Source organism: Betta splendens, chromosome 14 (genome assembly GCF_900634795.4).
Source record: "Betta splendens chromosome 14, fBetSpl5.4, whole genome shotgun sequence".
NCBI classification, from domain to species: Eukaryota; Metazoa; Chordata; class Actinopteri; order Anabantiformes; family Osphronemidae; genus Betta; species Betta splendens.
Window position 1 is genome coordinate 6,666,249 of NC_040894.2, and position 23,452 is coordinate 6,689,700.

General features: G+C 44.0%; 3 protein-coding genes across 3 annotated transcripts in view; 1 reads left to right on the plus strand and 2 right to left on the minus strand.

The window, feature by feature from the left end:
- The first annotated feature begins 27 nt into the window (after positions 1–27).
- rcc1l (RCC1 like) lies at positions 28–7,884 on the plus strand. Its single transcript, XM_029173771.3, has 12 exons — positions 28–160; positions 592–877; positions 1,009–1,138; positions 1,686–1,814; positions 2,085–2,151; positions 2,326–2,377; positions 2,511–2,595; positions 2,895–3,076; positions 3,279–3,366; positions 3,635–3,808; positions 4,471–4,556; positions 4,894–7,884. The coding sequence occupies exons 2-12, from the start codon at positions 593–595 to the stop codon at positions 4,969–4,971; spliced, it is 1,356 nt and encodes a 451-aa protein (XP_029029604.1). The 5' UTR covers positions 28–160; position 592; the 3' UTR covers positions 4,972–7,884.
- castor2 (cytosolic arginine sensor for mTORC1 subunit 2) lies at positions 6,287–16,641 on the minus strand. The gene is made up of 9 exons (XM_029173772.3): positions 16,330–16,641; positions 13,512–13,582; positions 12,589–12,782; positions 10,526–10,658; positions 10,237–10,360; positions 9,643–9,753; positions 8,954–9,036; positions 8,686–8,780; positions 6,287–8,521 (listed from the first exon to the last, which is right to left on the minus strand). The coding sequence occupies exons 1-9, from the start codon at positions 16,440–16,442 to the stop codon at positions 8,459–8,461; spliced, it is 987 nt and encodes a 328-aa protein (XP_029029605.1). The 5' UTR covers positions 16,443–16,641; the 3' UTR covers positions 6,287–8,458.
- A 2,954-nt stretch (positions 16,642–19,595) lies between these two features.
- The window catches only part of doc2b (double C2-like domains, beta), a 57,488-nt gene continuing 53,631 nt past the window's right edge, over positions 19,596–23,452 (minus strand). Inside the window, exons 8-9 of the mRNA XM_055514691.1 lie at positions 22,608–22,704; positions 19,596–22,427 (exon numbers count right to left, since the gene is read on the minus strand). Coding sequence (XP_055370666.1) covers positions 22,294–22,427; positions 22,608–22,704 — 231 coding nt within the window. The 3' untranslated portion in view covers positions 19,596–22,293. The remainder of the gene's footprint in view (positions 22,428–22,607; positions 22,705–23,452) is intronic.

Sequence of the window (23,452 nt, forward strand, 5' to 3'; positions counted from 1 at the left end):
TATGGATAAACACAATAACTAGGACATTTTATGGCTCAGGGTCAGCGGCACCATTTGGAGGACAGCAGGTGGCGCTAATTTGGCCGTAGGAGTTAAAAAAGGAGGCGAAGAAGAGCTGGACCGGAAGTAGCGTTTTTTTTCCGGAGGTAGAGTTCAAAAGGTAAATAAACACGCTAACGTGACAGTGGAACAATTGTTTGTTATTTGTGCTGCTTTATTTCAACTTAGCTCATCAGCTCGTGAAACATATTTCGTCATTCTTGGTCACAGAGCGGAGCTGAGGTCACCAACGCGCTGGCAGATTCTGAAAGAAAACACGTGGCAGAACTCTGTTCACAAAACTCAAATAAAAAACGCCCGTGGATATTGTAAAGCGCACTTGTTGTTTTTTCTATGTTTATTAATTTATTCGCTTTGTGCTGAGACATTTCGCAATTCGGCTTTCAACAGGATAACAAATGACTCGTTCGACAGGCGATGTGGATGTTTAATCTCATTCGATTCCACTAAAGCTGTCCATGTTAGCTACATATTCAGGACAGTTGTTTGTTTTTTCACATTAAAGCAGTTGTGCCCTGTGTGTTTCTGCAGCATGGCTTTCCCGTGTGTACATCTCTGCTCCAGACGTGTGAGCCGGAGGCTTCAAGCCTGTGCTTACGCATCGCTCGGTAAAGCATCCAGACCTCAGGAGAAAAGCAGCGGCGGTCCAGTGTTTCAGTATGTTGGCCGGCACAAAAAGCCCAGCCGCAAAGTGTTTGTGTGGGGCTTTAGCTTCACCGGTGCCCTGGGTATCCCCAGTTTTGTGGTGCCAGACAGTGGAAGGAAGAAGCCTCGCAAGTACCAGCTCACTCCTTATCGCCTGGAGACCGCAGAGCAAGTAAAAGCATGGAAAAATCCTTGTGAATTTTTATGAGGGCAAGAATTTTTGACACTAGATGTTACTGATATCACTCCTATTGCAAGACAGACTGGAATTGTTTGTGAAGTTCAACCCTTCCACTGTTGTAGATCACGTCAGCAGCTTGTGGTTATGGTTTCACTCTCATTGCCTCCACAACCAAAGATGTGTCCAAGCTGTGGGGCATGGGTCTGAACAAGGACTCCCAGCTAGGCTTCCAACGCACCCAACACAGCCGCCGTAAGCAAACGTTTCTTTTTCAGATTGAGCTCTGAAAAACATAAGCAAGCAGCTGCTTCTAAGGTCCAAATAAATAGGTAAACATGCTTAAACTGCCCCTAAGTGGCCAAAGTGTTAATTGTTTTTGTAATAATGTTGAACTGATTCATCTAAAGGTTTGTGGCTCTTGTAAACAGCCAAACAAACTGTAAAGCAAAATGTGGTGGATCCCCGGAAAGAAGCTTGTTTAAGCTTTCTTTCAGCTATTTTCAGTAGAAAATAACAATAATAGGAAAATAATTCTATTATATGAAGTAAAATGTTGTGCTTGTGTGCTTATAAACACTTGATGCATGAGCAGGATAAAATACTGTACTTTAATAGTACCTGTACAGAAATCCCACAGAACCTCTTCCTTATTGACTTATACACTGATAGTATTTCTTCTCAAGTATTACATATCAAGTCTTTACATGAATTGTAGGTACAGTGAGATCAGCCTGGTCTAAACCATTTGCTGTTCCTTCGTCTCCCTGACAATTCTTCTTTTTTGTTGTCTGGTGTCCAGATCAGAGTTATGACTTTGTTTTGGAGCCATCCCCTGTGGCCCTGCCGCTTGCTGAGCCTCAACAGACCAGAGTGGTTCAAGTAGCATGTGGTCGGGCTCATTCCTTGGTCCTCACTGATCAAGAGGGAGGTAATAGACTCGCTAATTATGCACTGAAGCAGAGTTGTTGACCTACATTATTGTGGAAGGAACCTTTGGATTTACATGTTTCAAGGAATAATACAATTAATACAATACAATACAATGAACTGTACTTTAAATCATTGAAGGCTTTTAAACAGGGGCATGTAGTCTGTCACAGTCCATATTTGGAAAAGTCAGCCTAACTTTACACTCGACATCATCAAACGAACGTAACTATAACAATTGAGATAAATAATTATGTTTTTTTCTTCCAAGTTTTCAGTATGGGTAACAATGCATATGGCCAGTGTGGACGGCGGATAGTTGAAGACGAAGTCTACAGGTGGGGCCACACAGCATAGTGGTGCAGCTGTTGGACATGTTTATCTGTGACATATGCTTCAGCAAATGCAAGTGGGCACTTTAACGGGAGGCTGAAAGACGATGTGACCTCTGTTGGAAATGCTGCTGTCATTGAGTGATGGATCTGTTGTTTCTCTGTCTCATGTTTAAACAGTGGCAGTCACATCATTCAAAAGATAGAAGGCTTCAGCAGCAGGGTCGTCCAGGTGAGTGCTGTCTTTCTGAGCTGACATGACAGATGGTCTTTGTTGTAGCAGCAGCACCAGCACATCTCATTCCCTGTACTTTGACTTGGAGTCACTCCTAAATCTATTTGACCTATGCTACCTTATTTTCCAGGTGGCCTGTGGGCAGGATCACAGCCTCTTCCTCACTGAGACAGGGAAGGTGTTTGCATGTGGATGGGGTGCAGATGGACAGACAGGTTGGTGCATTAACCAGAAGTAACAGTTAATACCTCTTCATCTTGATGAATCAAAAAGCTCTAAATAGGCAAATATGTAGTAAAATGGTCCTTTACTGAGGGTAAAGGACTTTTTCTTTAACACTGATATGTACAGTATGTAGTAGCAGTTTATAAAACACCTTTTAACTCAGTTGTGTCTAACAGAAAGTCACAAGTTACTGTAAACATGGTTTCTCGTGCACAAATACGCATAATTAATGCTTAATAATTTTCATGAAGGTCTGATTTTTAGCTGCAGTGTTTTTGTATCATCACAGGTCTGGGGCATCATAACATTTGCTCCAGTCCAGTGGAAGTAGGAGGGGACCTGTCAGGTGTGGAGGTGCAGCAGATCAGCACGTACGGAGACTGTAGCCTGGCTGTGTCCAAGGAGGGACAGCTGTATGGATGGGGCAACTCTGAATACCATCAGCTGTCCTCAGTCACTGATGCCACGCAGGTGAGGAGAACTAACCTGTCCCCCACCCCGTCTGATGCTGCCTGACCTGCTCCATATGTGAGCAACTTTCATTGCACTTGTGTCTTTTACTAAATCAAACAAGGTTTTGTCTGATTTGAACAATTTATATCATCAGTGGATTTTGTCCAATATTCACCCACAGATATTCACTCTCATGTTTACGTATTTTTTAACCTTTCAGATAAACTCTCCTCGACGTCTCCCACTTAAAGGCTGTGGAAAGGTGGTTGAGGCAGCGTGTGGAGGCACACAGGTGGCGGTTCTCAATGGTCAGTTTATACAGTTGCATTTAGTGGCTACACAAACGGGCAACAAACCTTCTAATATTGTAGCAGGGCATGAGTTGGAGTCAAGCTCAGCGTCCACTTTGCTGTCAAAGCAGTGATTCCACATCATGCCTCTAGGTGGCATCACAGATGGCTTTACTATTCAGAATTCTGCCAGTGGCCTGGTTTAGAATTTATTGACTACATTTTGCTAATACCGATGTTATTACGGTATGCTTTACAATATCAGCTTTTGTCTGTGTTTTGGTAGAAAATGGAGAGGTGTTTGTTTGGGGATATGGCATTCTCGGTAAGGGCCCAGACTTATCAGAATCTTCTGTCCCGGAGAAGATTCCTGCCACGCTGTTTGGCCGCTCAGAGTTCACCCCATCGGTCGCCATCACCAGGATCCGGTGTGGCCTCAACCATTTTGCTGCTGTAACTGGTAAGAATGATTTCAGCTCCCAGCACATTTCCATATAGTGGATTCACTAATGCTTCTAAATGTATTTGTTCTCGAGACATTTTCCTCACAAGAAAACACATAAAAAACAGAACTCATGAACAGCAGAGCCATTTGTTTGATCTGGTTATAAGTGCTGAAAGCAAGGTACATATGTCTAGGAAAGCACTTTACTGTTGATTCGGGTAATTTAGTGAGCAAAAAGCCTGTTTTTATCTCTAAAACATAGAAACACTGAAAGACCTCTCCTCTCTTTAAGTGGATGATGTAAACTAAGAACCCCCTTCAGCTAGTTTGTATTTGTCAGACCAAAACTCGTTTTATTCCGTTACGGTATCAGGTGATATTCCTCCAAATGTTATTAGGTTGATTGTTTTAAAAATTGTAGCTTATAATACAGTATCTGTCATTAAGGCAATTTTACTGCAGTGCCCAGTGAGACTAAATGCTCTGCTACTAATTTATAGACACTACAAGTGTTCAGGTAGCCATAGGTACCAGATCTTTTTTATTTATAGCTTTTGACTCCCAAAGAGCATCCTGGTATAAGGTAGAACTTGTTCTGGACTGCATCTGCTTTGTCCTGAGGCCCAGCAGGTGCTCAGGAACACAGCGTGTTCATATTGGCTTTGGTCGTATTTCAGATGGAGGGGAGCTCTTCGTTTGGGGGAAGAATGTGAGAGGTTGCTTAGGCATCGGGAAAAGGGATGACCAGTATTTCCCATGGCGGGTAAGACAACACTGATTCAATATTAGTCATACAAACACAGACTCAGAGCAGAGAAGGAAAAGGCAAACTAGTGCCCATGCAAATATTAAAATGTTAGGTAGATAAAATGTTTTATAATAAAGAGAGAGCTAGTCCTCATTGTTCTGCATTTTAGCAGGGTTTCTAAGGGCCGGTGCTTCTCAGTGACACTGTGAAAATAATTTTGTTTCTTCTACAGCTGCATGAGGAAGTGCAATAGGTTTTCAGTGGCCCTTTGCACTGTGACTAAAACAGGAAATTAAACCAATGTGCTCTTTTTTCCTTCTCTAAGCTCAGTTTCTGTATGATTGTGTGTCAGGTGACTGTGCCAGGTCAAGTGGTGGACGTAGCATGTGGGGTCGACCACATGGCGGCGCTCGTGAAGTCCCTCTTGTGAGCGCTTGTTTTCCCAGCGCTGGATAAAGAGCTGAAAGTTTGGCTGAGGCCCCTCCACCGCCCCTGACCCTTGGTCACCTCAGCAAGCTCATCTGGTTGTTCTCCAGTCTTGAAGCCAGCTGCTCTCTACAGGCGACGGACCCTCCTGAACGTCCCAGTGACGTCAAGCGGTGAGCAGGGCAGCCGGTTCTGCAGTGGAGGATCACGGACACTGTTCAGATCATCCTGCATGAAGGTCGTGCATCTAAGTTCAATTTAGCTTTAAGAGCGGATTAAACTTTTATGTAACTGATGCTTGAATGGTTTATATACTGTGTCACTGATTCACAAATCACACTAGTTAGATATTAATTTATTAATACATACTGTATTAATAAAGCTTTCAGGCAGTTAATATTGTTAAATTATGTTGTGTTTTGACTCCTCTGGTTTGGGATTATTGCAAACACATGTTGTGGCAATTTAAATCTCTGCAGGCCTATACAGAGATTTAAATTGTACAGCATTGTAATATCTGAAAAGCCAAACATTGCACAAAAAATAATTGCCTCCCTGCAAACCGCAAATAGGTGATGGCGCTTCGATTGAAGATTGAAAAATGTGTCACAAGAATTTAACTACACTGTTCAATATTAATATCAGCAAGAAATAAAACAGACGCCTTTTAGATCTTTCTCCTGTCTCCATCAGTTTGTTTAGTTGTCATGGCGATGAGCAGATTGTCTGCATGCAACTAATGATACCTATGTGACACGTAAGTTTTGTAAAAATACAGAAGTGATGGAACGATCATTTGCTGCCGTCTGGGTGTAACAACTTAGAAGGTGCCATCCCTGAATTTAACATGATGATATTAATTAAAAGTTATATGACGCTCTTCTGTTTACAGTTTCTCTACACACGTCTAATTAGTGGGCACTGAGAGGTAAGCAGTTGCCTTCAATGAGCAGCAAGGCTGAACTGCAGGGTCATTACGTAACAGAAGTGATGCCTACAATAGTTGTACTTCTTTAACCCCCCAGTGTGTGTCCTGAAGAAAGCTGATGCAGCGTAAAGGCACCTGCAAGGGATCGGCTGTTCTCTGCTTTGTTTACTCAGGTCAGAGGAGACAGACAGCTGATACGCCTGCAGTCGTCCCCTGCCGTTTGCTGCACACTGGAATGAAGGGAGAGCGTCATCAAACAAACCCCGACAACATAACTTTTATTTTGTAAGTTCTATGTCGAAACATCTAATTTCCTCTAAACATTAAATTGGGTAGATGGAACCAGATTATTTTTTGACGACGAACAAGCAAAGACACATGGGAGAAAACCGAATGTGCAACAAGCTCAAAAAAGATTGTTTATTGTTTTTTTTCTCCACACAAGAAGCTCCAAATGAAAGGCTTGTAATATTTTCCTTGAAACAGAATCAGAATAAATGTCACCTTCATCATGTTGTTTTAACACTGATAAATACAGGGTTTCTGCTAATCAAGTCTGATCAGAAGAAATGTTAGGTGCAAAGTGTTGTGAAAGAAGAACAATATCACCAAATGCTCAAGACCAACAGGAGTCTCCCCATCTGGACAGGATCTCTCCAAAGTAAGTAGTCCTCCCCGTTTTCACATCAGTACAGCAGGCCTGTGGGGGTGGAACCTGCATTAAAGTGCAGACTGGAGGCAGGGGAGGAGCAGCGTCAACGCCTAAAAGGACACAGGGCATGGAGGGAAATGTTTCTCCCCCTGCGTGAACCTTAGCTTATGTTTAGCATGATCATTATTATCATTAATGTCAAAGTGGCTCAGTAATTTATTACTACTGTAAAAGCAAACATTTTTATGCCTGGCCTTTCTCCGAGTTCACACTGTGAGCAACGCGATCAAGTGAGCGATCAGCACAGTGGGAGAGGAAGAGTTGGTTTGTGGCTAATCGTGATACGCAAAGCTTCTACGTGACGCGTTTACTGATCTCGGAAGTCCCAGCTCTCAGCGGCCGCTAATCTAGAGCAAGTTATCAAGTCCCTGTAAAAGCACATAATAAGATACAACGTGCTGATGAACCAAGTGCAGAGGCTCAGGTCTGAACCAGGCTCAGGGTTTCCACTGCTTCCAGTCTTTACTCCAAAGTAGTCTATGGTCTATGTTGGCGACAACAGCAGATTAGTTTGGATTAGTGTTACATAAAAAACATATTAAACACATGATGTCCAATTAATGAATTTTAAAGTCTTTTTATAGATGTTACTGATACCCCCTAACTACATTTATTGTAAATACTATTAAATGTTTTTTTTTTTCATAATTTTGTATAATTTATGTTTTTAGCATTTGAAAGAAAAGAAATTAGACAAAACATTATTTGTGATCAATTACACAGTACACGACGCGATCTGGCACTTATGGCCATGCCAGTGTCTTTGGGCGCCTGCTTATTATGTCCGATTGAGAAAAACTAATGCAAATGTCAATTTGTGTTGACATTTGCTCTTCAACCACACTATTGGAAAATTAAACATTTTTGACTGAAGTGTAAGGTGCTCTATCCTCTCCCCAGTCCGTCTAGTAGAGAGTAGAAATATTTCATTGATTTCACCAAATCATATCAAGTTTGTGAGTTTAGACATTATTTACACTAATTACGCTTTGCAGCTGAAGAACACATTAAAAAAAAGAAGAAAGAAATCCCAAATGTGCTGATTTAGCTCATTCTGAACAACCCACCGACCAGTTTGCTCACAGTGTGAATGGTTCCATCTTATCAAAGCAGTAAATATGGATTCATTATCAAGACCTTAGATTAACTCCACCAGACTAAGCCTTTGAATTTAAGCTCCAAGTCTGAAGAGACTTGATAACAGTCAGATCACTGCTGTAATTTAAAACATGCTCAACAGATGTTGAGGGAAAAAAAACAAAAAAAAAAAAACACCATATTGCTCAGTCAGGTGGCATTTCATCACTGGCTGCCTTCAAAACTGTATCCTTCAATTGCACGCATGTAATTATAAAATATATATATATATATATATATATATATATATATATATAGTACTATGACAAAGGCATCCGTTTAGGCATTCAGACATCATGGCACTGAGGAAAATGACCTGCGGAAAAACATTCGTCATCCTTCCATGTAAGGAGTTATATAACTAATACAGTATGGTGCTGCTCGGGGTCAGGGAGTGGGAGGAGGCAGCTTTTAAAGAGGAGAAGAAACATTCAGTGTGGTAAAGGAAAGCAACAACCACCAGAACAGGCAGTGGAGAGGCCTCAGGTGCAGAGGGAGCGAGGGGTGGAGGGTGGGGGGTTTGGGGGGTGGAATAAGCAAGTAACAAAGACTTCCCTAAAACTCTGGTTCCTGAACGCCACCCACACTGTGCGGTTCCATCTTTTCCTTTCAGAGCCAATCCACAGCAGTCCGCTAATAAGCTTTTGGCACTTTTTGGACATGATAAACGTTTGAATGAAGTCATTTTGAAAATGGTCGTTCCCATGGTTTTCTTCATTGTGCTGTGCTCTCGGTCCGCAGAGCTCCAATCACACTTTGGATGTTTTCTTCAGGAACCTGGAGAACATACCACACATTATACTTCATGCTCTGGCAGCAGCATAATGAGTTTTTTAAAAAAAATTTTACAGTATCTTAAGTAAAACAACCTCTAGATCTATAATAGAGATATAATATAATAATATAATAGAGCTAGATAATCAGAAATCCTCTGGTCTTACCAGAGCATGGTCAAACTTGAAGGTACTAATGTAGTAAGCTGGAATGTCAGCCGTTGCCAGGGGTTCTGATATCTGAGCCACGATGCCACACTCATCTGTACGAAAAGAAAAACATCACGAGGTTCTTTTGTGTGTACTTGCCTTATTTGTAGACTTTACAAATGATGAACAAAAGTGAGGTACATAGTCCCAGTGTTGTAGGTAATCAGAACAGTGAGTGTGCTATGAGATGAGTTTGCACTGGGCACTCAGACACTCAGACACTTACCAAATCCTAAGGGTTGTCCTCCAATGCGAACCATTTTCCAAAGCTCACCAGACGCACTGGTAAACAGGACGTTGTTTGGAAACCTGGAGCAGAGCAAAGCAATCAACAATCTGGTGATGAATTGAGCCTAAATCAGTCATTAGCGACTAACTTTTCTGGATCACTTGGTTAAATTTACACAGCAGACCTCTAGCATTGCCTGGCTTCTCGCAGCCTGGCTGTCACATAACTGCCGGGGGACATGACTGGCCTAAATAAAGCACTGACAAAATATTAAAAAAAAATAATAAAAGGTTTGGTCTAATTACTATTTTACCACTATATAGCTTGAAGTCATGCCTGTCCCATATAAAGGGACACCTCATTTAAAGAGTGGACAGCATATGATCAGACAGGTAACAGGCGCCACCACATGGGACCTGCAGCTGCTGTGGTTTCCTTCTGACCTTTCTGTTTAATTAGTCTACTATGAAAAAGAGCAGACGCAGAGGAGAATAAACGAGTCTGTCTGGAACCAACTGTGACTTAACTATATTGTATATACCCAGCTGCTCCACTATTGCTTAGCAACACTCTAATCACTCCTCAAACAACAATCAGAAATTTGTTTGCCTGCATAAGCATGTTGTGATTTTGCGCAGCCCTCGACTGAGCGGAGGCACAATGTACTGTGTTTTGCTCCACTGAACCTTTGAGCCGTCTGTTCGTCCATGACCAGAGAGATGTAGCCCTCTATCAGGGAGAAGGAGAAGAAGCGAATGTGGCTCGAGTCCTCACTGGATGCTCCGGGCTCTTTGGGTCTGGAAAGGAGAATACAACACTCCCCCAATGAGAAAACTAAAAAAAATGTGCCTTCAGGCTGCACAAAGTGCAGGAGGCCGGCGTGAGGTGGAACGAGGTGATAAGACGAGATTAATGAACACAATCGCAATTAATCACATCACTGACAGCAACTTTTATAAATGTGTACTGTGTCCGTTAACAGCTGGACGAGAGTGTAAAGGTTGGGCCGAACGTCAGCACAGCACACACTCCTTAACCTGCCTTTACTGCTCTGCTGTGGTCACACTGGCCCACGTCTAAATGACTCCAGTGCTGATTCAAGCCACGGTCACTAGATGACATCACGCGAAGGCAAAGGGCAGAATAGATTGTCATGTCTCGTGTCTGTGCTTGAACCATGATTTAACCACAGCTTCATCATCATTAACATCATTATTGGTCCAACCCACATGAATAAAGGCCTTTTTCGAGCATAACTACTAATACGAGAGGATTCTTACCCTCCAGAGTAGAACATGACGTCCATGAGCAGGGTGGCTACAGAGGGCAGTGTGTCTGGGTCCAGGCTGGTCACACAGAACAAGTTGCTGGGACTAGATAAGGGGTGAATGATGGGACGGGGCACTGAAGACAACAACAGGGAACAAATGAGCAGTTATTTGAACATGAACATTGTTGCTTTTAGAGTAAAAACCAACATATTCTTTACTGGCACTTTTATACTTTTGAAGGCGTGTTCAGATTGTGGAATCAAATTTAATATAGTATAAAATGCATGTTTGCACCCACCTAGTTTTGGCTTTACAAATCCATTGGTGACTCCCAGATTGTGAGCAGCTACAGTCTCTCCATTGACCACGCGGAGCAACGTGAATTCGGAAGACAGCGTGTGCGTGACCATGGGCAGGTCTCTCTCTCGAACCTGAGGGGATAAACAGACGCAGCACAGATAAAGTACAATGATGTGGATTGAATGTTGAAAGCACAGACATTCAAACATATATTCAATGTTCACATCACATGTTCACAGACTTGTCAGACCATGATGTTTCAGTGCAGCAATAGAGTTTTAAGCCAAACCCAAATAATATGAACAACCTCTTTTAAATGAAAATGAAAGCTTTTCATTTAGATGCGAATGCAGCAAAATGCAGGGCGTGTTTTGAAACCAATACAATCAGAAGCTATGTCGTCATGATGTGATTAAATTGAAAGCTCTGTGTCACGTTGTGCACTGTGTGTGTGTAGCATAACAACGCAATTCATTTAGTAGCAATGCTGGAAGACTCGAGTCTCCAGTGATCAGATAATTAAGTTTCAGGATGTGGAGGCCATAAACGTGCAGTCTACAGACCAGTGTTAACACTCAGGCAACACATTAATAGAAGTAAGCGCCAATTGTTATTATGTGACTTTTTCTTTTAAACGTATATTCAGAAATTAAAGATTTGAAGCTTCTGCCTCTGACACAGAGATGACCTTTGGAGGCAGTGAAGAACATCTGGGAATGACACATTCATCCAGGGTGACAGCTATAACTTTAATTGAATTTCTCAGTGTGTGTGTGTGTGTGTGTGTGTGTGTGTGTGTGTGTGTGTGTGTGTGTGTGTGTGTGTGTGTGTGTGTGTGAGAGAGAGAAAGGAGCTGGTATGAAACTGCTCTGAGCACGTTACCTCAGGCAAGAAACTTATGACTCTGTCTAAACGAGAGTCATTAACATTTGGGTCAGGCTTGACCACTTCATGTAACACAAAAGATCCTACGAGTGAAAAAAAAAGGAAAACACACATCTTAAGCCCGGCCGGTCCTCTGGCCCGCTCAGAGGTTCTGTAACACAATCCGACACAGTGTGAGACGTGGACGGCGAGGGAAGATGGGTGTGGGTGAAAGGGTAAACGCAGCAGGGGATTTTTTTTTTTTTTTATTATTTATTTCTTTGCCCCGTTTCTTCTGCAGGAGCAGCCGGCGTGACGACAGGAAACAGGCCCGAATGCGATACCTGGAATTCCAGCAAGAGGCTGAGCTGCTGATCCCCTTTACGTAACAGATTATCAGCATCGACACAGTTTTTTTTTTCTTTCATATTCATAAACATGCCCGAGTTGTTCAGGCAGACCTTGGTTTTCCACTAAAGCAAGGCAATATAAAAACGACTCCCTGCGGCTAAAAGGCTTCAGTAAAAAACTATTTCATCCTAAATCAAAGGACGTGCTCCACTATATCCAAGGTTATTGCTTTTTCTCGTCAGATATTTTAACAACGGTTCGGTCAGTGGTTACATAATGGACAAAAAGGACGCTCCTAAAGCATCTTGGCTGTTCGGAGCATGGGATGAGTTTTCCCAAGTGCTTTCTGTGGCCAACTTGACACAGAACAGCATTTCTGATAAGCACATTTGTCTACGCTGTTGTTTTGTACGGTTGCAGCTCGCCATGATTTAGTCTGATCAATTCAAATTTTAACTGACTCTCCACTTAATTGTACAAAAACAGACAAACAGCAAATCCTTTTGGAGCGTTGCATTGGGAAAGTGTTCGGGTTCAGGCTGCACCACTCCAACTACTCGGGAAGGTAATTTTGTGCCCGGAGCTATTTACAACATGTCGCCATGATCGCAATGGCCAGTTAATGACTAACTCCTTTACTGAGATGCTCCAGATGTAGCAGGTTTTACAGCTGTCGCCTGTGTTCAGGCGTTTAGCAGCGTTTCAAACGGCCGCTTACACAGAAAGAGGTTGATGCTAATTAATTACTGCTCCACAGTTCCCTTTACAGTAATGTAATATTCTGATTCAACCTGTCGTCATCCTGCCCATGTTGCACAATACAAAACTAGTAGCATGAGCACTCACCAGAATGAAGTCCGTCTGATACGTGGACAGCATGAAAACGGAGATGTTGTGGTCGGCCAGTGGTGCGATCACCGATTTGGCGATTTTGGTGACTCCGATGGGCTGCGAATTGGAGGCGTTGCCGCCCCCTGACACCACGTTAAGAGCCAGCCATGTGGAATCAGCAACACTGATGTGCTCTGACTGGGGGAGCTCTGGGAAACACAAAAGTGGACGCACGTTTGCAACCCTTCTGGCAAAACATACACTAATCTGGGATAAAAAGAAATTTAGTTTGGCACCGGTCAGAAACTTTGGCAACAACACGTGATTGTTCTGCATTTTTATGCTCACTTTTTCCAGAAGTTTATTTCTAATGACCAAGACACAGCTGGAAATAATAATTAACACAGGGCAGCAATAAAATTCAGCCTTATCTGAAAGTATAAATAACAGAGCTGTTCATTAATTTTTGCTCTTTGGTCCCATACCTGTTGTTTGAGTTTAAAGTTCATCATTTCTGGAAAATTTGACTGGAAAAGCTCTCTTCAGCAAACAGAATCAGAGTCGGGTTGGAGGTTGAACCGCTCGTGACCCAAAACCATACCAGTTGGTCAACAGAAGGTGTTGGATGCGGCTCAGTTCAACACAAACAAAGACTTGCGAACTCGGAGCCAGTCACCAGTAAAAATGACCTAAGCCGGTTCTACAGCAAACAGCCAGTGGTTTCCAGGGCAACAAAGGAGGAGGACGAGGGGTAATGACATGGATTTACTCACTCACCTAACCACAACCCACAGCGAGCGGCAGCTTGGCCTCACATCCATAATGACAGTGTGCTCAAACATTAGCAGCTGAAGCTACGCGACACCGGACAAAAATCAGGGATTGCCCAATGCCATCTTTTCCCACCGTGGTTCCCATAGTGACCTAAAGATGCCCACCTTTAAAGCCCTCTTCGTCGACGATAATGGTGTAGTCCTCAGGAGTCTCTGTCAAACTGAAAAACTTGCATCTGGAGAGAAACAGAAAAAGGAGAAATGCACTTTAAAAGTTATGTTTTCAACATAATAACCTGCAACACTGAGGTTTCTGAAAGCTTCACATTGAATATTAGGCTCATGAGCGAGTCATCAGTGAAGTCGTCATAAACCTTGTGAGGGATTTTAAAACAAATCTTGATTTTTCCATGCAAGAATTCAAAAAGCACTTTTTTTAGGTATGAGAAAGGAAACAGAGGCTTCACTATGGCAAAAGCGTCGAATAACTTCAAACACAAACGCGTTTGTGTTCTCCTTCCGTGCGATTAAATCAAACGGTCATTTTGTTACCTTTTATATCCACGTCACTATTTTTTTTTCCCATTTCATTTTTTCAAATGCTGAAGAATATAAACACTACAGTGAAAAACACCATTCACAGCACCACTGTGATAATCGCATTCTTTAGAGGCCAGCAACTGAACGCTCGCACTTCACAGTCGGCTGCAAAGCGTGAAGAACGACAAAGACTCAACAACGCTGTCGACAGGAAAGGCAGAATTTCCTCACAGGATTAAATGAGCTGTCAAGTGTCATTTTATTTGATTTGCACTGTGTTTTGGTAGAGCTACAATAATATGATGATAAGAATGGGGGCTGTTGTCTGTGTGTGTGTGTGTGTGTGTGGGGGGGGGGGGGGGGGGGTGCACTGAACACTTAGACTGCACTGCTCACATTCTGAATGCATGCAAGAAATGTCACAGAGAGTCTTTAAATGAGTTGATGTTGCAAAGCAAACTAAGTGGAATGTTCCTACCTACGAATGTCGAGGAATCTGACATGAATGTATCGCTAAATCCTAATTCAGCAATAAAGTTCCTCATACAGTATCTCTCATTTAGAGAACTTACAACAGTCCAATTTGCACATCTAGATGCGTTTCTGACCACCTGACACACGTAACGCCCATAATGAGCTCTGATTTGGTCTCCACCAACATCATACAGTACAGTATGTGGTTCATTCTCTGAACAGAATAAGCCAATATAATAAAAATATGATACTTTATAGGAGTGCAGTCGATCGGATACTGTTTAATACAGTCTAGGCATTAAGTTTAATGGATGAAAATGACTTCTAATTTAGCTCTTAGGCTCTAATAGATCCTAATCTGTTAATTCAGCGATGAACATCGCTAAGTTTTCTGACAGTGCTGAACCTTCAGTACCATGCAGTGACGAGTTTAAAAGGCAAAACCACACTGTCACGTGTTTACTTCCTCTTGAACAGTCAAGTTCTGCCTCTCCAGTTTCACACACTGTCAATTATGAACCGTGGGAATTGCCTAAAAAATCCAGAATTAGCTCATACGGCACTAAGAAATGCATTGTGTTAGTAATAACGCTGCCCAGGGGCTATTTGGGATGATCCACCAACATTGCTTAACCCGAGAGGCAACATCGGTGGTTTCCCAAAGTGCTTTGATCGTACGGCACAAACAGCGCTGACAGAAAAACATTCCCAGCTGAGACAAAGATTCATCACAGCTGGATGTTGGCTGCACACTTGGTTGTGTAAAGACACTGAGAATAGACACGATGAATGATAGACTTTGGCTGACCTGCAGGTTTTGTGAGATTGTTTTCCAGGCACTCTGGTATTAACAAGAATCAAATTAAATACAAGGCAGAGTCTTAATTATGATGTCGACATGAATACTGGGTTGAAAACAAATTGGTTAAAAAAAATAGCTTGCAGTGCTGAAGAAATCCCACATATGAAGTATGTGACCACACAGACAGAGGCTGATGTAACAACACATAGCTCCATTAGCTTCTCTGCTGAACTCTGACAATGACAGCGACAGCTAAGCCACAAAAAAAGAGATAGCTTAAACATAAACATGAAGCGATAATGATGTTATGTTGCTGGTGGGCACGGCTGGCGCATGACAGACGGTCTTATTAATTTACAGCCATAGGGCTTCGCTGTGATCTTGGAGGCTGTGGTGTGTTTTCTGGTGATCAAGCAAATCATTATCAGGTTAATCAATAACAGAAATAACGTTTGATCACGTTAATTCTAATCACATCAGGTGATCAGTAGTGAGTGAGTGATTGTATTTTATCAGCAACGGAGGCTGAATCTTCTAGTTTTGTAGCAGCCGATTCAGCCTGCTACAATAATAATAATAATAATAATAATAATAATAATAATAATAATAATAATAATAATAATAATAAGTGGTGGCAATTAAAACAGCACGAGTGAGCAAACAAGTGTAAAAGGTCTCTGGTCACTGTTGTTGTCATTTAAATTAAAGTTTGCCCATGCTTCAAAAATAATCTCCCTTTAACAAACAGGACGCAGTAAATGTCTGGACGTAAACATTTTATAAATTCCCTGATAGAATAAACAACATGTCACACACACACACACACACACACACACACACCCCAGCTGGCGTCCACCCAGCTACAGATGGCACAAAGCTACAAAATGACACTAGTGCACAAGGATAGGCCTGGAAACTGGAAACCCGCACTCGGCTGCTCCTAAAATAACACACAAAGCTGCATTTTGAAGCATCAACACAACTACAGGAACAAGCCAGAGCCTGAATGCACACAGCGCAAGTACGGGCACCCCCCCGGCGTTAGTTTGCAATAATGTTAACAACAGCGGCGGCGGCGGCAGCCTCGCAGTAAACACGCAGCGCATACATGACACAGGACATTTACCTCCAGGCGCCGTCCGTCCACTCACTCACTCACTCACTCACCTGGTTTTGGAGGCCAAGAAGGCGAGCTTTATTAACGCGTGTGTGCAAATCTGGATCCCCTCCTTTTCTATACTCGCCACTTTCAGGCTGTGCTCTAAAATATGAAGCTCCATTTTTTACGTCTTCTCATTGGAGGAACGGCTAAAATGTAAAAAACCTAAACACTTTCACGTAAGATGCATAAATAAATAAATACACACATGCGGCAGGTTAAGGCGCAATAAACAGGGAAAGAAAGAGGGAGGCAGGGTGGAATAAAGAAAGCAAAGAGGTAAAAACGGACCTGGTGTCAAAGCCGCATTAGAGGACGCGCGCACTTCCGCTTTGAGCTTTTCAACATAAAAGCTCCCAGAGAAAAGCGCATCGTAAACTAAATGTGAGTTAGAACGTATAGTATAACACGATCAATTACCCAGCCACATATTTATATTAAGCTTTTAGATGTTGCTGATTTAATGCCACCAAAACACTGGCAAATTTATGCCACTGTATTGATAAAACCGTATTTTTCTTGTGTGTGAGTGTACTTAAAAAGCTAAGTGTTTGTACGTGTTTCTTGTTAGAAGTCTGATGAGGCTGCATTCGCCGCGAAGCTGTGACGTCAGAGTCCTTATGAATATTAACAAACGCTTGATTGTTGTCGCCAGAGTATTTTATTTTGAAGAACCACATTAAAGCGGAGGTCGTCCTTTTAACAGCCTCCGGTACCTTGTCAAATCTGTAAACGGGAAAGCCGCTGGTCCCCATGTTGGCTCTCCGACTGGAATAGTTAGCAGCTGGTCGGAGTGAAACAAACAACTTGCCATTCAAACTAAGGAGGCGGGTCTGCAGTGAAGCGAGGCGTCATGGGAAATGTGGTCATCTAGCCGATGGGTCTGTGCAGGTGTTGCAGCATAACGTGTTGGACACTGAGCTTCATTTAAGCAAAGATAATGTTAATGTGTGGGGTTTCTGGTTTTATTATATTGCATTTACTTCCACACAGATGTAAAAATAAAATGACTCTTTTAGAAATTCTTTCTAAAAGGTTTAATTTTGCCTAATAAATCCCCAAAACACTGCGTCAAGCTCATTGTCTCAGTGTAAAGATATGTGCCGCATTAACCAACACTGTAATTGTGAGAACAATTATTCGCAACAGCCCACAACAAACTATTAATTAGGCAAACAAAGCCGGGAGATCTTTTACACCAGCAGGGAGATAATTGAGATCAGAGCGTCAACATGTTTGTAGCCGAAAACAGTATTTCCCCAGTGACAGGCAAACAGTACAACATACATACTGATGGGAATTTAACAGCAAAACCACATCCCTTTGCAAATAAATACATAAACAATAACAGAGGGACATTCAATACTTACTCTTTTAAATTGAGGCATTAAAGGAAACACGATGATATTTCACTGTGATTAGTATTCATCTATTGGGTGACAGACATTAACATAAATAACACTGCTTAGAAGTCAACATCCACATTGTGTGTGGATTTTGGCCAAGGTAAGCGAAGTGGGACGTGACCAAACCCAACCATCACTTCATCCGTCAGAGGGAGATAAGTGGCGTCATTCACCAACCCGTCCACTTATCACTTTGGACCAACGCAGGATTGGCATCGCTTCCCCAAAACCTAACAGCCATTCACACTCCGCATGACTCCAACAGCGCACGTGAAGCTTGGACGTGAAAACAATCCGCATCTGTCCTCGGCGGCGACCTGACAGCTCGGCCGGAGCCGAGGGAGCGTTTTAGACGGGAGGTGAAACGTCCTCGTCTGCGAGTGGGCCCTCTGGGGGAACGCGACACGGCTCACAGAGAAACCCCGCGGATGGTTCGTGCCGCGGCAAGCCGAGCGGATAGATATTAATGTTTACTGAATCACACACCCACTGTTGCAGAACAGATGCGGCTGAAAGGAATGGCTGCAAATCAGAAAATGCCACAACAAAGCCACAAAGGCCCGTGCTGTTTACCTTGTTTATCTGCTTGTTGCACACATGGTTTAATGGTTTAGCGCGGGTTCGTTTCATCTGGTTCTGGAAGTACGTGCAGGTCACTGTCCTGGTGCACGTGCACAGCTGGCCACATCTGGATCCGGCCTGGAGTACGATCAAGGCTTTACTCTGTGCCCCCTCCCTTCATAGAACACACTTCCTGGTTTGCACTGCATGTTGGCCGTCCACACAACCTGCGAACCACACGATGTGAATGTAATTTATGAAGGAGGGCTACGGTGTTCTGCTTGGGTTGCATTTTTGCACTGATGGTGTCAAACCCTTAATTAGGAATAAAGCGCCGCTGATCGCTCAGCTTAGGGAAAAGCTCTAATCTCTTCCCCGTGACCTGTGGTGAAAACAAGCGCGGCGCCGCCACAGCTCGGGCCGGCGTCGTGGACGTGCCTCCCTCCTCCGTTCAGCTCAGAGCGGACTTTGGACACTCGCAAGAACACAACGACAGCCACGCTTGACTTCATCAAGACAACAAACACAAACAGAACACCCATCAACACAAATCTCTGCTGACACAATGATCAGGCAGGGTTGAAACATCACTTATTGCTTACTTTCCACTTTCCAGTAATGTGATTAACTCTAGTTTCAAATTCCCTCCATTGTCTTTATTGGTATTATTCCAAATACTAATTGATTTTCCTTTGTTTGCAGCTGTGGAGACGGGTGCTTGTCTGCTGGAGGAACCTGGCTAGGGCCACGAAACAGGAGGTCTGAGGCTGATTTGCAACAGACAGAGGTCTGAATGGGAAGAACTGGAGCGCGAGATAGAAATAAAGTAGGAGCACTGAAACCAAACCTACTGTGGAGTAGCTGCTGCCTAATCGCTGAGGCCTCTCTGACACGAAGCATTAACTTTTATGGGAGCTTGATTCATCTGGATGAAATGTGTTTTAGACATTATATAGATGAGATAATTGCGATTAATGGGAATCTAACCCTACACGAGGAGCATAATTGGGTGTGTAGAGAGAGGAGTGGATGTCTGTGCTTAATTGGCCTTGGCTTAATATAAAGCTAGGATCCATTGATTGGATGCTAATGTCACTTTGTTCCACATTCAAATTCCAAAGACTGGAAAACTCACTTCCGCTGACTCCCTGAAATGTCCTTCAGTTTTCAATTCATCGCCTCTACATTCACCAAGTGAACTTGGCAAAAGTTGGCTTGCGTGATCTCACTGGTCTCATCAGCAGAGAGATAACGTTCAAAGATCTTTCCCAAACTACAGGAAGCGAAAGAACGACAGCACAATGATGTTTCCATTTAGCAGTGGACTAAAATATAATTTTGGACAATGCATTTACAGTCATACGTTCAACAAACCAGGAGAATGCAAACAAGTGCCTGAGTCTTGAAAAGGAAACAAAACAACAAAGGAGAGAGTTTAATTCACATCGAGTCACGCTTCCAGATACTCAATACAGCAGCCAAACAGGCAATGCAATAGTTCAAAGGTACAAAATGTCGTCCAGAAGAAAGACTGACTCGTAGCATAATCTTAGCGCATCCACAGTTAAGTGTGTATTGTGTTTTTTTTATACAGAAAACAGTATCAAACATTAGGCAAAGTCATCTCATGACAAAACCAAGAACATATGCATGCAGTTGTATGTTTTTTCCCCATAATATTCAGCTTGCATACAAAGGCAGACAGATTACAAAATCAAATTCACATCATTGTATTGGTACATGTTCATCGGAGAAAGAGAGACCGTCGTCCTATTATATTGAGACGCCAACAGGGTTTCGCGGCCAGTTTGAACCTCACTGATCAATGAGCCTGACGTCATGACATCGCGATTATGAGTGAACGTGATACAAAATGCTACCAGCTGTGAGCGGCGGGCTGCGCGCACGCGGTCGGGAAGCTGCCTGCGCGGCTGAGCGCGGGATGCGGGACTCCCGCGACGTCGGCGTTGCGTGAGGACCGTGCGATCCCGCGTCCGTGGCGTGGCGGCGGTGCGGGCATGCAGAGAAGGTCACGCAGCAGGATCCAACGGGAGAAGTACTTGTACACGAGGCGCATGCCAGTGTGCTGGTCCGGAGGGGTCATAAACTTGAAGAGAGTTCAAACTAAAACCTAGACGTGTGAGCTCTGGTGGATGTGACTGTGGAATAGAAAGGGTTAAAACATACGTCCTGGTTGATTTTATACCGGAGCAGCTTACATCAAATTAAAAAAAAAATCAACATATGCAACAACATAGTAACAATATATATACACACTGGTAGTATAATAAAAATCCTGCCCTTCTCGGCCACCGTAGCAAAGCTTGCATCGCAGTGACTTGAGCGAGAGCACGTTCGCCCTGTAGAGCAGCCAACTGGAACTTCAGCAGGAATAGGCTGTTGTAAACAATACATGCTTTTATCCTTAGAGGTTTTTTTTCCATATTTGACGTAAACTTCTCTGTTTTTTTTAAAGGTTCGGCCCTTTGGACACGCAGCAGGTTCATTTTCACCCACATCGCCGTTGATAATGTTGTCAGCGAGTTTTTATGGGAACTCATCTTCTGTAGTGTAAACAATAAGCTGCACGCGAGCACACGCACGCGCGTGTCACGTGGCGTTGTGGTTTGACGAGTGATTTTCGTCGGGCGGGTCACCCGCTGCACGTTTTGCCGCTGATTACAGCTGCTCTCCATCAAACGGGCGCTCCACCCTCCGCACTGCGGAGCGGCGCTGCGCGATTGCCGCACACGGCGACTGCGCACGTGATGAAATTACCCCCGCATCCTCAGAATTATTGAAGATCTCTGGCGTTCACCTCGCCGTCTGGTCACACCTGACTCCCCCGCACGTCCGCGCGCGCGCGCGCGCCCCGCGCGGCAACCGCGTCTCGCCCTTGGCGTCTCGCGGTGCTTCAAGCTGTCACTCAGCGAATCCGAACAATCACTTGTGACCAGCAGCTGAGTACAAACAGTGACGCTTCTCAGTTTGCATATTGGATCGCGTGCGTGGATGTTGCAACAAGGACCGAAACACGTGCAGAACCTTTACACGAGGATTAACACAGAACTAGACGGGCGCAGAATAGAGGTTACACGGTGACACCTAGCACTGAAACACAAGGCACCGCTGTGTGCCGTGGACAGTCGCTGTGGATGAAGTTTTTGCATTGGGTTACACTTTGACCCGCCGTCCTTTCACGCAGCCACGAAGCCTTGCGTTTTGACGCTTTTCTGCGTTTCCTGGATGTACAGGCCTTTTCAACCTGCTACGGAGGGACGCCGGGGTTTTTGTGTGGAGTGAATCCGGCTCGAGCGCAAACCTCTGAGGATGAGGCGCACGACGGAGCTCACACACACAGAGATCTTGTGCGTTCTTTTAAACTACAGGAGAAACACTCAGATACTGCACGCCTTGCTGTTGGCGGGTTAATTTAGAACTGTTTCTTCCCTATCCGTAACACTAAATATTGCTTGAGAACATAGCTGTGTCCGTAAAATATGAAATTTTGCTACATCTTTTGGTTCTCTCTAGTTTGGTTCTCTGCTCGTTCTCCCACGTCTCCTTCATGCGTGTTGTACTCAGTATCTATTTATCATCATGTCATGTTTGGGGGATTGGTGGATTGATATTAAAAAATGTGGCTGCCGTAAAACATCTAAGTTATTATAAAGTATTTGTTCCTTTTATCTTGGTTGAACAAACTTTAAAGGAGAATTTAAATAATGTGTCTTAAAAAAAAACATTCTTTTCATTTCTCTGGGTCCAGGAAAATAAAGGAGCAGTTGTGCAACCCCCGCGGATGGACACAGACATAACATAAAGTTCTGGATGTTTCGGCTGAGCACTTGGAGAGGAAGAACATTCCCAAAGAGACGTGTCACAAGTCACAGTGGTCCACACGAGGACAGATCCAGAAGCCGGGTGGGGAGGATGGAGGGGGGGGGGGGGGTGGTCCTGTGTGGTGCAGGAGGAGCGAGGCCCGACGGGTCGGACGCGTGGGTCTCAGTCGTTTAACGAACCGGGCAGTTCGTTGGTCAACGTGTGCCAGCGCTCGATTTTCTTGTCCTTGTTTTTGAGGCAGTCGAACCAGTGTTTGAGCCGCTCCCCGTTGGCGTTGATGCCCAGAGACACGCCGCCTGCGAGGAAAGCAAGCAGATGCTATGAGCTGCAGCGTGTAGCGCGCTAACCGGCTGATGCTCAGGTGTGAATGACCACAGGATGCACCAGCGGCGCCGCCGATGCTGATGAGCATCGGTCCAGCCTTAAACGGCCCCCTCACTGTCGCCACGGCGACGAACGCCACCCGTGAACCTCACCTATGAAGTCGTTGGACTTCCCAATGTCGTAGTCCCACACGGTGACCTCCAGCGTCTTCTTGGTGAGGTCTGCATATTTGATATCGTAACAGAACTCCTGCGGAGAGCAGAGCGGCGGAAGGTGAGAGCAGTGTAATCACGCGCAGGTAAAAGTCGCATTTTTCTCAGATTACTTCCCTGAACGGTGACGGGTTCAGTTAATTATCACCACGGAAGCAAAATGCAATTGACATTTGTTTGAATCAGGGGGCGAAATTGAGTCACGTTTTATTTATTTTTTCCTGTCAGGTCTGAAAATCATTTGCAGCCAAGTGCTGGAGCACCCTTCTCCTTTCATCGCTCGCAGGAGCATAAAGCGCAGCTCAGGTCACGTGGTGAAAATGCACAGAGGCAGTGCAACGCGAAACCCCTTCTCTTGGACATCGTCACTCTACGTTCATGCAGCATTTCAATCTGAGCTTCAACCAAGGCTGTGCTCCGCCTCCACGGGGAGGCCGAGAGGTGATGGAGGAGCACGGGCCCGGAGAATGTCAGAGGAAATGTCAAGCCGCTGGCCCGTGGGCACGCGGGCAGATGCCCAGAGCGGCCTCAGCTTCTTTACACTCAGTCGTTTAGGTTATGTAACAGGTGGGAGGAAAACGCTGGTGACTCAACTCGTCTTGTTTTCGCTCCATTCATTTGCCATTGTCTGAAATGACAACGCGTGTTAATATGCTGATTCTTCCCGACACTATATTTAGGCCACTCGGAGTTGGACAACAAACTCTTAAAAAAAATGTTCTATTGTTGTGATGATTTTAACAAACCGCTGCTTTTAACGCGTCCGGCAGATGAACAGGAACCTT